At 41.4% G+C, this 15,926-nt stretch overlaps 2 protein-coding genes across 5 annotated transcripts in view; one reads left to right on the top strand and one right to left on the bottom strand.

Annotated features, from left to right (window-relative positions):
• Positions 1-8,249, top strand: part of LOC5506916 (intraflagellar transport protein 140 homolog) — a 32,105-nt gene extending 23,856 nt beyond the window's left edge. For all 3 annotated transcript variants that reach the window (XM_048719930.1, XM_048719929.1, XM_048719931.1), the window contains 8 exons: positions 139-212; positions 508-562; positions 905-1,087; positions 1,413-1,604; positions 3,527-3,739; positions 5,233-5,399; positions 5,538-5,679; positions 7,027-8,249. In XM_048719930.1, coding sequence (XP_048575887.1) covers positions 139-212; positions 508-562; positions 905-1,087; positions 1,413-1,604; positions 3,527-3,739; positions 5,233-5,399; positions 5,538-5,679; positions 7,027-7,251 — 1,251 coding nt within the window. In that variant the 3' untranslated portion in view covers positions 7,252-8,249. The remainder of the gene's footprint in view (positions 1-138; positions 213-507; positions 563-904; positions 1,088-1,412; positions 1,605-3,526; positions 3,740-5,232; positions 5,400-5,537; positions 5,680-7,026) is intronic.
• A 149-nt stretch (positions 8,250-8,398) lies between these two features.
• On the bottom strand, positions 8,399-14,606 carry LOC5506925 (trace amine-associated receptor 5). 2 transcript variants are annotated; one of them, XM_032375371.2, is made up of 3 exons: positions 14,235-14,606; positions 10,807-11,659; positions 8,399-8,751 (listed from the first exon to the last, which is right to left on the bottom strand). In XM_032375371.2, exons 2-3 carry the CDS (start codon positions 11,646-11,648, stop codon positions 8,469-8,471), a joined length of 1,125 nt encoding a protein of 374 aa, XP_032231262.2. In that variant the 5' UTR covers positions 11,649-11,659; positions 14,235-14,606; the 3' UTR covers positions 8,399-8,468. The 2 variants fall into 2 exon arrangements, with proteins under 2 accessions (XP_032231262.2, XP_032231263.2); XM_032375372.2 differs by lacking the exon at positions 14,235-14,606 and having other exon boundaries at positions 10,807-11,669.
• Between the last annotated feature and the right edge of the window lie 1,320 nt (positions 14,607-15,926).

Here is a 15,926-nt window from a genome sequence, read left to right as displayed (position 1 = left end):
ATGTTCATGTGCGATCAGTATAACTCGATTCATGTTCAAAAAGTACCACTCCTTTACAAATGTGAACTGCCTGATGATTTCTGCAATTCTCCTAACTTATCAGTGTTTGTTTGTTTTGTCATTCTGTTTTCATGTTAGGAACACGGCCTAGACAATGAGCTGATGAACCTCGCACTTCTCAGTACCCAGCAGGATATGATTGATGTCGCAAGGTAAGCCTTCACTTTTCTTGGAACCATTCCAGATTTTTCTTTTTCTTTTTTCTATCGGGGGAAGTTGGCCCCTTTTTTCATTTGCCATTCAAGATTGGTCTATTTCCCTGAAAGTTATATATATATATATTTTTGGTCATTTAGATTTTTCTTCTTACATTCTATGAATATTTTTCAGTTGTTTCCAAAAAAAAAAGAATCTTACTGATCGTTGATAATTTGATTAATGTAATATCTCAAGTTATAATGGATTAATGTATAATGTAAAATTATGGATTAATAAATTGTGTTTTAGGTATTACGAATCCCAGCCCAACATGCAAGACAAAGCAGTTATGCTTTACCACAAGGTAGTAAGCATTCTATAGCTGGGGGTTAGGATTATGTTATGGTTATATGTAAGGTTAGGGTTACAATACTTTATAGTTGTGTATAGCATTCTATAGCTCACCCCAGTATTTTATAGTTTTGTTTCCCTTTCTATAACTCACTCCAATACTTTATAACTGTGTATAGAATTCTTTAGTTCACTCCAGTACTTTATAGACTTAGTTGTGTATAGCATTTTAAAGTTGCCATTACTGTAATGCAGCAATTTGTCTAACAGCCATCACAGTATACTGTGAATGGATAGCTTAGCCATATTTCAGGGCGGTAATGTCTAAATCATAGCTAACTTTGTCATATTTCAGGGTGGAAACATCAGTAAAGCCTTGGAGCTATGTTTCGCCACTCAGCAGTTCGCCGCACTTCAGGTGGTTGCCGAAGACCTTGACGAGCACACGGACCCAGTGATGATTGACAAGTGTTCTGCGTTCTTCATGGATCATGGCCAGTACGACAGGGCGGTCGACCTGCTTGTGGTCGGCAAGAAGGTACGCTACACTTTGATACTTAAAGATGATAAGGCCGTATTCACTTACTTAAAATTGATGGAGTGCAAGGCTTGATTCACACGTGTTAACTTACTTAAAGGTGATGGAGTGCAAAGCTCGATTCACACGTGTTAAGTTACTTAAAGGTGATGGAGTGCAATGCTCGATTCACACGTGCTAACTTACTTAAAGGTGATGGGGTACAAGTCTTGATTCGCACGTGTTAACTTATTTAAAGGTGATGGGGTGCAAGTCTTGATTCACACATGTTCTCCGAGGTTTCTGACCTGTACCTGTTTGTCTGAAATACGTCTCTCTTTTTTAGTTCTCGGATGCGCTCGACTTGTGCATGAGGCATAATGTTGTGATCACGGAGGAACTGGGTGAGAAGATGACGCTACCCAAAGGTGCAGAGAATCGTGTGACGATGCTAGAGCGCATCGCAGAGTGCGCCATGCACCAAGGGTCTTACCACCTTGCCACCAAGAAATACACGCAGGCCGGCAACAAGATGAAGGTAGGGGTACTAGTATGAACAAGAAATACACGCAGGCCGGCAACAAGATGAAGGTAGGAATACTAGTATGAACAAGAAATACACGCAGGCCGGCAACAAGATGAAGGTAGGGGTACTAGTATGAACAAGAAATACACGCAGGCCGGCAACAAGATGAAGGTAGGGGTACTAGTATGAACAAGAAATACACGCAGGCCGGCAACAAGATGAAGGTAGGAATACTAGTATGAACAAGAAATACACGCAGGCCGGCAACAAGATGAAGGTAGGGGTACTAGTATGAACAAGAAATACACGCAGGCCGGCAACAAGATGAAGGTAGGGGTACTAGTATAAACAAGAAATACACGCAGGCCGGCAACAAGATGAAGGTAGGGGTACTAGTATAAACAAGAAATACACGCAGGCCGGCAACAAGATGAAGGTAGGGGTACTAGTATGAACAAGAAATACACGCAGGCCGGCAACAAGATGACTAGTATAAACAAGAAATACACGCAGGCCGGCAACAAGATGAAGGTAGGGGTACTAGTATGAACAAGAAATACACGCAGGCCGGCAACAAGATGAAGGTAGGGGTACTAGTATGAACAAGAAATACACGCAGGCCGGCAACAAGATGAAGGTAGGGGTACTAGTATGAACAAGAAATACACGCAGGCGGGCAACAAGATGAAGGTAGGGGTACTAGTATGAACAAGAAATACACGCAGGCCGGCAACAAGATGAAGGTAGGGGTACTAGTATGAACAAGAAATACACGCAGGCCGGCAACAAGATGAAGGTAGGAGTACTAGTATGAACAAGAAATACACGCAGGCTGGCAACAAGATGAAGGTAGGAGTACTAGTATGAACAAGAAATACACGCAGGCCGGCAACAAGATGAAGGTAGGAATATTAGTAGGAACAAGAAATACACGCAGGCCGGCAACAATATGAAGGTAGGGATACTAGTAGGAGCTATGAAGAGTGAATACAGGAATATGTTACTTATCACTAGTAGCCTACTTATCACTAATAGCCTACTTATCAATAATAGCCTACTTATCACTAATAGCCTACTTATCACTAATAGCCTACCTATCACTAGTAGCCTACTTATCACTAGTAGCCTACTTATCACTAGTAGCCTACTTATCACTAGTAGCCTACTTATCACTAATAGCCTACTTATCACTAATAGCCTACTTATCACTAGTAGCCTACTTATCACTAGTAGCCTACTTATCACTAGTAGCCTACTTATCACTAGTAGCCTACTTATCACTAGTAGCCTACTTATCACTAGTAGCCTACTTATCACTAATAGCCTACTTATCACTAGCAGCCTACTTATCACTAATAGCCTACTTATCACTAATAGCCTACTTATCACTAGTAGCCTACTTATCACTAGTAGCCTACTTATCACTAGTAGCCTACTTATCACTAGTAGCCTACTTATCACTAATAGCCTACTTATCACTAATAGCCTACTTATCACTAGTAGCCTACTTATCACTAATAGCCTACTTATCACTAGTAGCCTACTTATCACTAGTAGCCTACTTATCACTAATAGCCTACTTATCACTAATAGCCTACTTATCACCAATAGCCTACTTATCACTAGTAGCCTACTTATCACTAGTAGCCTACTTATCACTAATAGCCTACTTATCACTAATAGCCTACTTATCACTAGTAGCCTACTTATCACTAGTAGCCTACTTATCACTAGTAGCCTACTTATCACTAATAGCCTACTTATCACTAATAGCTTACTTATCACTAATAGCCTACTTATCACTAATAGCCTACTTATCACTAGTAGCCTACTTATCACTAATAGCCTACTCATCACTAGTAGCCTACTCATCACTAGTAGCCTACTTATCAGTAATAGCCTACTTATCAGTAATAGCCTACTTATCCCCTTAGGCAATGAAGGCGCTGCTGAAGTCAGGAGATACAGAGAAGATTGTGTTCTTTGCGGGTGTGTCCCGACAGCGGGAGATCTATGTGATGGCGGCCAACTACCTTCAATCACTGGACTGGCGCAAAGACCCGGAAGTCATGAAGAACATTATCGGCTTCTACACAAAGGGCCGAGCTCTAGACTCACTCGCAGGCTTCTACGACGCATGTGCACAGGTGCGTCAAATTGTCTGTATGATTCGTAGTTACGGGTATTTGTGATATACTCATGTTATGGCAGGTTTGTAGTTGTGGGTATTTGTGATATACTTATGTTATAGCAGGTTTGTAGTCACGGGTATTTGTGATATACTCATGTTATGCCAGGTTTGTAGTTACTGGTATTTGTGATATTCTCATGTTATGGCAGGTTTGTAGTTGTGGGTATTTGTGATATACTTATGTTATGGCAGGTTTGTAGTTACGGATATTTGTGATATACTTATGTTATGGCAGGTTTGTAGTTACGGATATTTGTGATATACTTATGTTATGGCAGGTTTGTAGTTACTGGTATTTGTGATATTCTCATGTTATGGCAGGTTTGTAGTTGTGGGTATTTGTGATATACTTATGTTATGGCAGGTTTGTAGTTACGGATATTTGTGATATACTTATGTTATGGCAGGTTTGTAGTCACGGATATTTGTGATAAACTTATGTTATGGCAGGTTTGTAGTTACGGATATTTGTGATAAACTTATGTTATGGCAGGTTTGTAGTCACGGATATTTGTGATAAACTTATGGCAGGTTTGTAGTTACGGATATTTGTGATATACTTATGTTATGGCAGGTTTGTAGTTGTGGGTATTTGTGATATACTTATGTTATAGCAGGTTTGTAGTCACGGGTATTTGTGTTATACTCATGTTATGTCAGGTTTGTAGTTACTGGTATTTGTGATATTCTCATGTTATGGCAGGTTTGTAGTTACGGATATTTGTGATATACTTATGTTTATAGCAGGTTTGTAGTTACAGATATTTGTGATATACTTATGTTTATAGCAGGTTTGTAGTTGCAGATATTTGTGATATACTTATGTTATGGCAGGTTCGTAGTCACGGATATTTGTGATATACTTATGTTATGGCAGGTTTGTAGTTACGGGTATTTGTGATATACTCATGTTATGGCAGGTTTGTAGTTACGGATATTTGTGATATACTTATGTTTATAGCAGGTTTGTAGTTGTGGGTATTTGTGATATACTTATGTTATAGCAGGTTTGTAGTCACGGGTATTTGTGTTATACTCATGTTATGTCAGGTTTGTAGTTACTGGTATTTGTGATATTCTCATGTTATGGCAGGTTTGTAGTTACGGATATTTGTGATATACTTATGTTTATAGCAGGTTTGTAGTTACAGATATTTGTGATATACTTATGTTTATAGCAGGTTTGTAGTTGCAGATATTTGTGATATACTTATGTTATGGCAGGTTCGTAGTCACGGATATTTGTGATATACTTATGTTATGGCAGGTTTGTAGTTACGGGTATTTGTGATATACTCATGTTATGGCAGGTTTGTAGTTACGGGTATTTGTGGTATACTTATGTATATAATATCAATACACCAAATACACTGGTATTACTTAAACTCTGCCGAATTTTTATCGTTTATAAGGTTATTTGTGATATGCTCATGTTATCTCACCCAATAGGTTGAGATTGACGAGTACCAGAATTATGACAAGGCGCTTGGCGCACTGACTGAGGCGTACAAGTGCATGGCGAAGGCCAAGATGAAGAACTCCACGGACCAAGAAGAGAAGGTCGCCTTCCTCAAGCAGAGGATCGGATTTGTCAAGAAGTTTGTCCAGGCCAGACGGTACGAGACCCCCCCTCCCAGCATTCTGTGCGTGTAGTAGAGACAGTCCTGTCGTACAATCAAGTTGTATACGAGCGCTGTTAACGGTTTATCGTATGTTCTATAAGAGCACTGTTAACTCTTTGTCATATGTTGTAGGTCGTATGAGGAAGACCCCGAGGAGTCGGTCAAACTCTGCCATATTCTTCTGGAGGAGCCTGATTTAGAGACCGCTGTACGAGTAGGTGATATCTATGGGCTCATAATTGAGCATTACGCCCGCCAGCAGAACTTCTCAAAGGTACATCCAGGCCACCAGACATCCCACACCAATAACCAGATATCCCACACCATTAACCAGATATACCACACCAATAACCAGATATCCCACACCATTAACCAGATATCCCACACCAATAACCAGACATCCCATACCATTAACCAGATATACCACACCAATAACCAGACATCCCACACCAATAACTAGATATCCCACACCAATAACCAGATATCCCACACCAATAACCAGACATCCCACACCATTAACCAGATATACCACACCAATAACCAGATGTCCCACACCATTAACCAGATATCCCACACCAATAACCAGACATCCCACACCAATAACTAGATATCCCACACCATTAACCAGATATCCCACACCAATAACCAGATATCCCACACCATTAACCAGATATCCCACACCAATAACCAGATATCCCACACCAATAACCAGATATCCCACACCATTAACCAGATATCCCACACCATTAACCAGATATTCCACACCAATAACCAGATATCCCACACCATTAACCAGATATTCCACACCAATAACCAGATATCCCACACCATTAACCAGATATCCCACACCATTAACCAGATATTCCACACCAATAACCAGATATCCCACACCATTAACCAGATATCCCACACCATTAACCAGATATTCTACACCAATAACCAGATATCCCACACCAATAACCAGATGTCCCACACCAATAACCAGATATCCCACACCATTAACCAGATATTCTACACCAATAACCAGATATCCCACACCAATAACCAGATGTCCCACACAAATAACCAGACATCCCACACCATTAACCAGATATCCTACACCAATAACCAGATATTCCACACCATTAACCAGATAGTCCACACCATTAACCAGACATTCCACACCAATAAACAGATATTCCACACCAATAACCAGATATCCCACACCAATAAACTGTCTTCTCTTATCTAGGCGTAAACTGTGTATTCTCTCTTATCTAGGCGTAAACTGTGTATTCTCTCTTATCTAGTCGTAAACTGTGTATTCTTTTATCTAGGCGTAAACTGTGTATTCTTTTATCTAGGCGTAAACTGTGTATTCTCTAATATCTAGGCGTAAACTGTGTATTATCTTATCTAGGCGTAAACTGTGTATTCTCTATTATCTAGGCGTAAACTGTGTATTCTCTTATCTAGGCGTAAACTGTGTATTCTCTTATCTAGGCGTACACTGTGTATTCTCTTATCTAGGCGTACACTGTGTATTCTCTTATCTAGGCGTAAACTGTGTATTCTCTTATCTAGGCGTAAACTGTGTATTCTCTATTATCTAGGCGTAAACTGTGTATTCTCTATTATCTAGGCGTACACGGTGATGGAGGACATGCGGCAGCGCGTCCCTAGCGTCAACATGGCCTACTATGTCAATCTCAAGACAATAGAAGCTATCCACAATGCCGTGGGGGTCCCCATGGGGAGAGGAATGGGTGCCGAAAAGCCGCACAAAGGGGGACTGGACGAGGATGACGGCGAGGAAGTCGAGGAGGAAGTGGAGGAAGACATCTATAATGGACATGATGGATATTGAACATTCGCCGCACTCTGCTGCTAGTCGGCCTAGTGCCACAAAGAGACGTGATAAATTCCGGGCGCTACTACAAGCTCGTACAGTTCGATAATAAGATAGCGAGAGATGACTAGTATCAAAGCCTGTGGAAACCTATGAAAACCTGTGTTACACAAGTGATATGAAACAAGTAACAAACACATGATGCATGACAGAAATTGGCACACAAGACGTGAAAGGTTATAACGCAAATGTGTTTCTTAAATAACGTGACGTGTAGTGCCACATGACTAAAATATTAAAACGAAGTGTTACTCTAAAGACGTGACGAAAACGTCGCGTATGACGTGACACCAGTGAAACAATACATCCGATGTAACCGATATTCTACCAAACTCGTTCCCAGAGCCACTCACCTTCGTTGCGAGTAACAAAGGGACAAGAAACACGTGGGTGTGTTGTCTCCGCGAATGAGACTGAGGCTCTACAGTCTTGCGATGGCTGGCTGTGCGCATGCGTGTTCACAATGCCCATGATATGCTGCTGAGTCGCATTCAAAACTAGCCGTTACCTCAAGAGGTCTTAGTGGGCTTTGTCCTTATTTATTCTCCTTTTCTTGTCTTATGACACAAGGAAGCCGTTGTAACAAGGAACAAATGGAAATAGACATTTATAGAATGCACTCTAACGTCTAGAGCCAACGCCGTCCATATGCATCCATATAAACCATCTCGATCGTTCTATGTTCATTTGCATGTATTTGGGTTCGAAACATGAAAAGAACGGCGTTTGCCCCAGGCCTAATACGCCACAGTGATCCTGATACCGTTGAACCCCGATATAGCGATATTTCACATCTAGCCGGTCGAATCGATGTCTGTTCCTTGCGATATCGCCACATCAGGGTTCCAATGCTGGTACTACACGCAATTTTATTGGTAAAAATTAAGGAGTGAATGTGGATGCTTTGTTATCATAAGATGCGAAGCTTATTGTCAATAAAAAGTAATAAAACTTTACCGCGTTTTTTTTTTACAAAGCAGCGTTGATTAACTGTTATATGCAGACGCACATTGCGAGCCATGCTTAACTTTTCACATGGTTCCGCTAGACCTCTCGAGCATTCAAAGATTTGACATAGGCATGTAACGGACACTCAGTTCAGACCACGGGTCTTATTGATAAAAATAAACAAAAAACTATGGGAACGAGGTTGGCAGAAACTTAAGTGTTACATTTTAAGCCAAATCATACACTTCTGTCACATTTAGTGAAACAGTGTTTGGTCGCACAAAGTGCACATTGGGAACCCTGTCGTGAACCATATAATTGGGCTCCCTGTGCCGGCTAAGCGACCTCTCCTCTGTCCATGTTTCCGGGGAGGTGTGCACGGCGTTGCGGCGATTGCGAGTGAGCTTTCTCAGAGAATCCATGAGCGTCTGGCGAACGTCACGCATGTTGGTGAACACGATGATAGGACTGAGGGCGGCGTTACCATACGCCAGCACCCCCGACGTGTACCTGGTGGTCGCAACGTACATAATTAGCCCAACCGTATGATGTACACCTTTTGCTGTTCATTACCAGGAAATGTACATTCATATGCGGCAATTCACGATCAATAACGCGAATATACATTCATTTTCGTCAAAAAGCGCTCATTTGCGTGAACACAAATATCATTAGCGATATTTACATCGCCAGTAACATTCAATCGCAAAAACCGACAGTCATTCGCGCCTTTCGTCATTCGAAGGCGAAAAATGTACTTTAATCTGCGTGTTTATTCGATCATTAACAAAAAATCTATAGACAAATGTGCGAATTGACAGTCATATGAATTTAACTTATATTTATTAGTGTTTATTGACATCTTTAACAAAAAGAGTGAATTCAATTGAATTTATAGACAACCATTTATACGGACATGAAATAAATTAGTGCGATTATACAAACATTTAGACCTTCTTTGCATTCATTAACCAAAAATCTTTTTTCAATAAAACAATAGATCATTTGAGTGGTTTTTTTTTACCAAACTAGATATTTTATAAGCTTTCGCATTCTGACAAAAGGTTATGCAACCCTTTCCAAACAAATAACGGATAAATGTAGACAACATTGTGCAGTATTTTTTTCTGTTCGGCAATACTGTACAGTTCGTGCTATTGTTCAGTACCGTTGCAATGCCTCCAAGAAATATAGAATCCCCTTTGAGCACCTCGAGTGAATTATACGGTCATTCGAAGATGAAGAAAAATATTATCTCCTGGTGGCGGACACATTGGGGGTCAACCCTTCCACAGCCCGTGGTATCGTTGCTAGATACATACGAGAAGGGAGAATTGAAGAAAGACCACGAGGTGGAAGAAAAAACGTAAGAGTAGATGACGAGATGAGAGACTGCCTAAACGATATCATCAACGACAACTGCCTTCCTACTCTCAGCCGTATCAACCAAGAACTAAGAAGGCGACTGCCCTTGAAACCAAGGATTCACGACCGCACGGTAGCGAGAACGCTAGATGGCATGTTGTTCCGTAAAAAGCTGGCAAGGCCCCTCCCAGCGGAAAGGAACAGACCTGACGTTCTACAGAAGAGAGTAGATTACGGCAACTGGTTCATTCGGTCTTTGTAAACTTAGGCCGACTTTCTTACGCAGGCTAGACTTAACCTCGACCCGGACGAGATGGTGATATTTATTTACGATGGAGCGCCACCACATCGCAACCCTGAGATACCCGGGCCCAATACAGAGCTGAAAATGCTACCACCCTACAGCCCCTTTTTGAACATTGTGGAGCAGGCAATAAACTCTCTTAAAGCGGCTATAAAAGCTGACATCTCAAGGCCAGAAGTACAAGCCCAGATGGGAGATAGGGGTGCGGCTAGAGACCAAGGCCTTGCATTGGGAGTTTTCCGTACGCGTTTGCGCGCAATATTGGTACTATAACCCCTGCGAAATGCGCTCAGTGGTACCGATTCATGCAAACATATTTACCACGATGTCTGAATGGTGAGGTGATCGAGGGCTAATGCAAAGTGCAGCGAAATGCTCTATGTAGAACTTAAACATGACTCACCGTTATTGAAATAGATTTTTCGTTATTTAATGTAAAGAACGCGCAAATGCTTGTATAAACCCAGTAATGTAGGTCATATTCGCGTGAATGACTGTCTATAAATGCTATTGAATTTCACTCTTTGTTATAAAGATGTTAATAAATATGTGTTGCACACAGTTGACTGTCAATTCGCCTAATTGTTTATCGATTTTTTGTTAATGGTCGAACGAAAACGCAGATGAAAGTATATTTTTCGCCTTTGAACGACAAAAGGCGCGAATGACTGTCGATTTTTGCGATTGAATGTTACTGGCGATGTAAATATCGCTAATGAAATTTGTGTTCACGCAAATGAGCGCTTTTTGACGAAAATGAATGTATATTCGCGTTATTGATCGTAAATTGCCGCAAATGAATGTATATTTCCTGGTAATGAACAGTCATACTGTCATACTGTACCTTATGATGTAGTTCGTGGTAACACGGGCCCCAGGATAATGTTTTACTGTACCTTATAATGTAATCTGTTGTGAAGCTGAGCACGGGCCTCAGGATCATGTTGACGGCCGAGTAGACCATGTACAGCATGTAGGGTAAGATAAAAGCCAAGATGAGCGTAGAGAACATGCGCGTACCCTGGAACCGCCACGAGTTAGTCCGTATAGTGCACTGTCTATTGTGGGCCACGAAGCGGTTACTGGTCATGTATCGGCGGATGCGGTAAGAGATGATGGTAAGGGCGATGGACGGGATGAAGTACACCACAAGGTTGAAGGTGAGGAACATCACTCGGTACACCGCCACGTCGTTGTTGTACTTGCAAATGATGGTGTAGGTGCCTTCATCGATATCGAAAGGGACCCCCCCGAATGTGGGGATTGGGATGAGGGTTACTACCACCCCTACCCCCCACGCTGCGATAACTCGGCGTCGTGTGATGCGCTCGGTGGGGACTAGGAACGGGTGAAAGGTTGCCATATACCGCTCCACGCCAATCACGACGAGATTAAACATTGTAACCACAGGAAAGACGAACTGGAAGAATCTGACGGCGCGACAACCGAAGTCGTTCTGGAACACGTCCACGAAATACTGGACGAGGACGAGCGGGAGGGAGATGACGCAACAAAGTACGTTAGACCAGGCCAGACTTTGCGTGAAGTATGACGTCATAGACCTACTAAACACGTGGTGAGACTTTCTTTTCATCTTACGCCTTAGATAGATGTACGTGCCATTGGCAACCACAGCGAACCCACCAAACAGCACCTGGATCACAGTCAGGGACATCTTCACGGGAAGTCCCGCGGGCGTGAAGACATACTCGCGGGATGTGTTGGTCGAATTGTACATCACTGAGTAATCTGAGGGAATTAGAGAAATGGGACAGGCATGTTATACTACGAGACACGTGCCCCCCTGACTATCTTACACTGAGGAACACTGAGGGAATCACAGAAATTTGATAATAATGTTATACTACAAGATACCTCCCCCGACTATCACACGCTTCTCGCTTGGTGTTGCAGCGAACGCAGTTTGTAATAAAAACAAAAAGCTGACGTACTCTGTAATACTCTGTAATAATAGGTTATAATATAGGCGTTCATCTCAGGGAATCCTGTTACGTTACGTTATACTAAAGAATGAGAGATGCTGGCGAAGCGTTCACGACACCACTGAAGTCCTCTTATCAACAAGTCTTATACTAAAGAATGAGAGATGCTGGCGAAGCCTTCATGACACCACTGAAGTCCCTCTTATCAACAAGTCTTATACTGAAGAATGAGAGATGCTGGCGAAGCGTTCCCGACACCACTAAAGTCCTCTTATCAACAAGTCTTATACTAAAGAATGAGAGATGCTGGCGAAGCCTTCATGACACCACTGAAGTCCCTCTTATCAACAAGTCTTATACTAAAGAATGAGAGATGCTGGCGAAGCCTTCGCGACACCACTGAAGTCCCTCTTATCAACAAGTCTTATACTAAAGAATGAGAGATGCTGGCAAAGCGTTCACAACACCAATGAAGCCCCACTTATCAACAAGTCTTATACTAGAGAATGTTATCCGAAAGTAGTGGGGGGCAACAAAGGAAGTGTGTTTCCTAAGTTAGAGTGAGGGAAGAAGAAAAGGCCCAAAGACAATGTACTGTGTAATGAGTACCACGGATGTGAAGTTCCTAATGAATATTGAAACAAAAGATTTGACGACGATCAAGCCTTACTTACTGTAAAGGGAAAAAATTAAACTTGACAAACTGAAATATGATTTTTCTCTCCTTTGAGATCAGAGGGAAAAGGTCGAAATAGTATGAGTTTGATATATAGAAAGTGTTAAATAGTATGATAGTTTGATATATAGAAAGTGCTAAATAGTATGATAGTTTGATATATAGAAAGTGTTAAATAGTATGATAGTTTGATATATAGAAAGAGTTAAATAGTATGATCGCTTGATATATAGAAAGAGTTAGATAGTATGATCGCTTGATATATAGAAAGAGTTAGATAGTATGATCGCTTGATATATAGATTTTAAGGGACACTAGTTCCTCTGAGCTACTAAACAGTTCACCATTAGATGAGAAAGAATCCAACATGAATTCCTGACTATTGCTATATCCTTTATTGAGAATCACAGAGTTGTGATCCATCCAAATCTCCAACATCAAACTCGGTAAACAATAGACAAGAATTCCCTTTTAATAATGGGTTCTTTTCGTCACACGTATTATGAAGACAAAATAATAGCGGGTCCTGCTGTCGGCCGATTGCATTATACATTTACACTTTGTTGTCACCTATGAAGTAATCCGTGGGGACAGCGATAAGACATTGAATATACACACTATCAGATAATGTAACCTATACACTTACAATTTAGATTTGTAAGTTTTAAAGTCATTAGATACTGAATATACACACTGTATCAGGTATTACAACCTTCACATGTATACTTAGGTATTTAAAGAGTTCTTCAGGGCAGAGTCTGCACTGAAGCAGTCTTATTAAAGACGAAAACTTGGCAGAGTCGATTATCAGATTTTTGGGTATTGTATTTATTCTTCTGGTTCACGAACACGACACTTTGGGCTTTTTGTATTTATACGCGAGAAGGCAAGATACTTGGGATCTTTAACGTCTTTGTTAGGCCTATAAACAGGGCGCGACTAGCGTATCTATGAATATAAAAGTTAGGTACTAAAAATTATTCAGAAAATTGAGCGCCCAAATGTTTGTCTCTTGTAGAACGTCATTAGTGTTCTACAAAAGAGCGTTAATATACAGGCTATCTTGTGTTCTAGCATCAAAAGATCTCAGGAAAAATAAAAAAGCACAAATCCCGATCTTGATGGCTCAAGAAATGTTATGAGCATCCATTTGTATAAGTTTTGTATAAAATTCAAGTCTACTGAATCAAATTTTGTTTGCGGAATCTTTTGTTTGAAATAAAAGGAATGAATGAGGATATCTCGAAAACAAACAAATTAGCAACGTTTTCGTTGAATATATATTCTGCTCTCTGACGGCGCCAGGTTAAACAATACTAAAACAGCTCATGTTTATGTTGCCTTACGGAACCCTTTTTGCTTTATATTTGACTACCCATTGGGGGCTTACATAAACATCTTTGGGGAAGGGGAAATGAGCTACAGTGCCAGTGTTTGTCTGTTTGAAAAGATCGCAACTTTACAAGAGCTATGGCGATTCTTCGTTTGTGCTAATTACAGAACTACTTGGTTCAATATTACTTGATTTAACTTCGGAGTCGTTCCGTAGAACTAAGCGCCGGAAATTTCACAATTGAAAAAAAAAAAAAAAAAAAAAAAAACGGGCAAACCATAAAAGAAGTATTTACAACAATGAATTCGAAAGTTGGCTTTCTCTTTTAATGTGAGTAGCATTAAGTGCCAGGAGAAGGCAATCGTATCTTACCTGGTCTATCTTCTACTGCAAGCGGGCGAGTACCGTAAGGCGGTGCATATAACAGGCTGTGGTGACAGAACCAGATCTAACGCGACGATTGCTGTAGGTAATGGCAAGGAAACGCGGGCCGGTGTAAAACAGGAGATTGCTCCATTCTACGGCGCTTGTCATTCCGGTTACTTGTTACTTATTGATTAATTGAGATTTCCGATGAAAAACGCAATTCTGGTTAGTTTTTTTAGAGTCTTTTTTACTTAATGATTTGCTTAAGTGGCGGCCCTGTCCAAAAGAAGCGTGGATTTGATAAATTCTTGTCTCGTTAGCTTCTCATTTTTTGCCGAAAATTGATCAGCGTATGGGGATCCGGAATCGACAGTAAATAATTACGAAACGTTATCGACAATAAAATTGTCAGTACAACACCTAGAAAAAGGGTTAGATTCATCCAAGATGCTGATTCTATATTTTATATCGATTGAAGTATTCTCCTAGTTATCTTTTTGCCTATAGAAGGGACGAATCGCCAGCTGTTATTTCAAGTTGCATGATGACGTAGATCGTATTTCAAAAGAGCTCATGAGCCCTGAATTGGTGTATCTGTCGTAATCGGCGGGCTGCCTTCCCCCCCACCCCGTCATCACCATCGGTCTCGTGAAGTTGTCATACCCTCCCTGAATTGGTGCATCTGTCGTAATCGGTGGGCTGCCTTCCCCCCCACCCCGTCATCACCATCGGTCTCGTGAGGTTGTCACCACCCCCCCCCCCCCCTTTCCCACCAACATCGGGTCGTAAGGTTACCGGCGGGCTCCCATACCCCCCATCCCAAAAAAGGTGGGTGGCGGCGGGTCATACCCCACCCCCCTAAAACGGGTCCCTAGCTTGGCCGATTGTTTTGACCTCGTCCCTAAGAGTAATAGTAAGAGAAAGACAAAGAGAAAGAGTTTTCTAGTAAAAAAAAATTTGATTGGCCAAGCAAAAAATGCCCCCTGGGGAAGGGACTAAACAGAAAGGTAGACGGGGGTGATCGTCACATCTTTTAGGGTATAAATTTCCGACCAACTGCCATCCCTTAGGGGGTGTTGAAGGACTTTTCTGATTTTGATTTTTTTCTGAATTCGACCAATTGCTATTCCTAAGGGGAAGTTTAGCGTTTTTTTTTCGATTCTGCCATCTCTAAGGGTTAAAATCGATTTTGCCGACGATCACCACCCCCGTCTCTTTTTATCGGAGTCTACCCCCCCCCCCCCCCGGGCCTGTATCATCCTTATTATCCTGGCTGAGGTAGACTGACCTACCACACCACTTTTTTAAAATGAATATTATAAAAAAGAATCCAAAAAGTTATCTTGAACTGTGTCATTCTAGTTGAAAGTGAATTTCTTTACAGTGGCAACTGTTCTTGTATTGGAAGGCTAGTCCAGGGCCGTAGCCAGAAGCCACCGCCAAACAGATAAATTCCATCGCTATCGCTAGACTCAAAAGACACCGCTGTGTATTGTTGGAAACTACCGACTTGGTTCAGCGGTATCTGAACTTGACTGGTAGTGTGGGAATTGAAATAAGGGAAGGGGGAATGTTTCTGTTTTTAGTCCTTTTTTCACATTTTTGCGCAAGACACAGGAGTTAGAGGGCTAACAATAAGGCTTTTGCGGAAAGGCTGTAAAGAACCCGAAGGCGAAATTCCCGGCTAATATGCTGTAC

Source organism: Nematostella vectensis, chromosome 12 (assembly GCF_932526225.1).
Source record: "Nematostella vectensis chromosome 12, jaNemVect1.1, whole genome shotgun sequence".
Classification (NCBI taxonomy): Eukaryota; Metazoa; Cnidaria; class Anthozoa; order Actiniaria; family Edwardsiidae; genus Nematostella; species Nematostella vectensis.
Note: the sequence above shows the minus strand (reverse complement) of the source record. Positions and strands in the feature narration are given on the sequence as shown.

Bases quoted from the DNA above. Each gene is read 5' to 3' on its own strand.
- LOC5506925 (XM_032375371.2), bottom strand. From the start codon at position 11,648: ATGTACAATTCGACCAACACATCCCGCGAGTATGTCTTCACGCCCGCG. The intron at 8,752-10,806 runs GTACAGTAAAAC...TGCGACCACCAG, and splicing joins ACAACAGATTACATTATAAG to GTACACGTCGGGGGTGCTGG.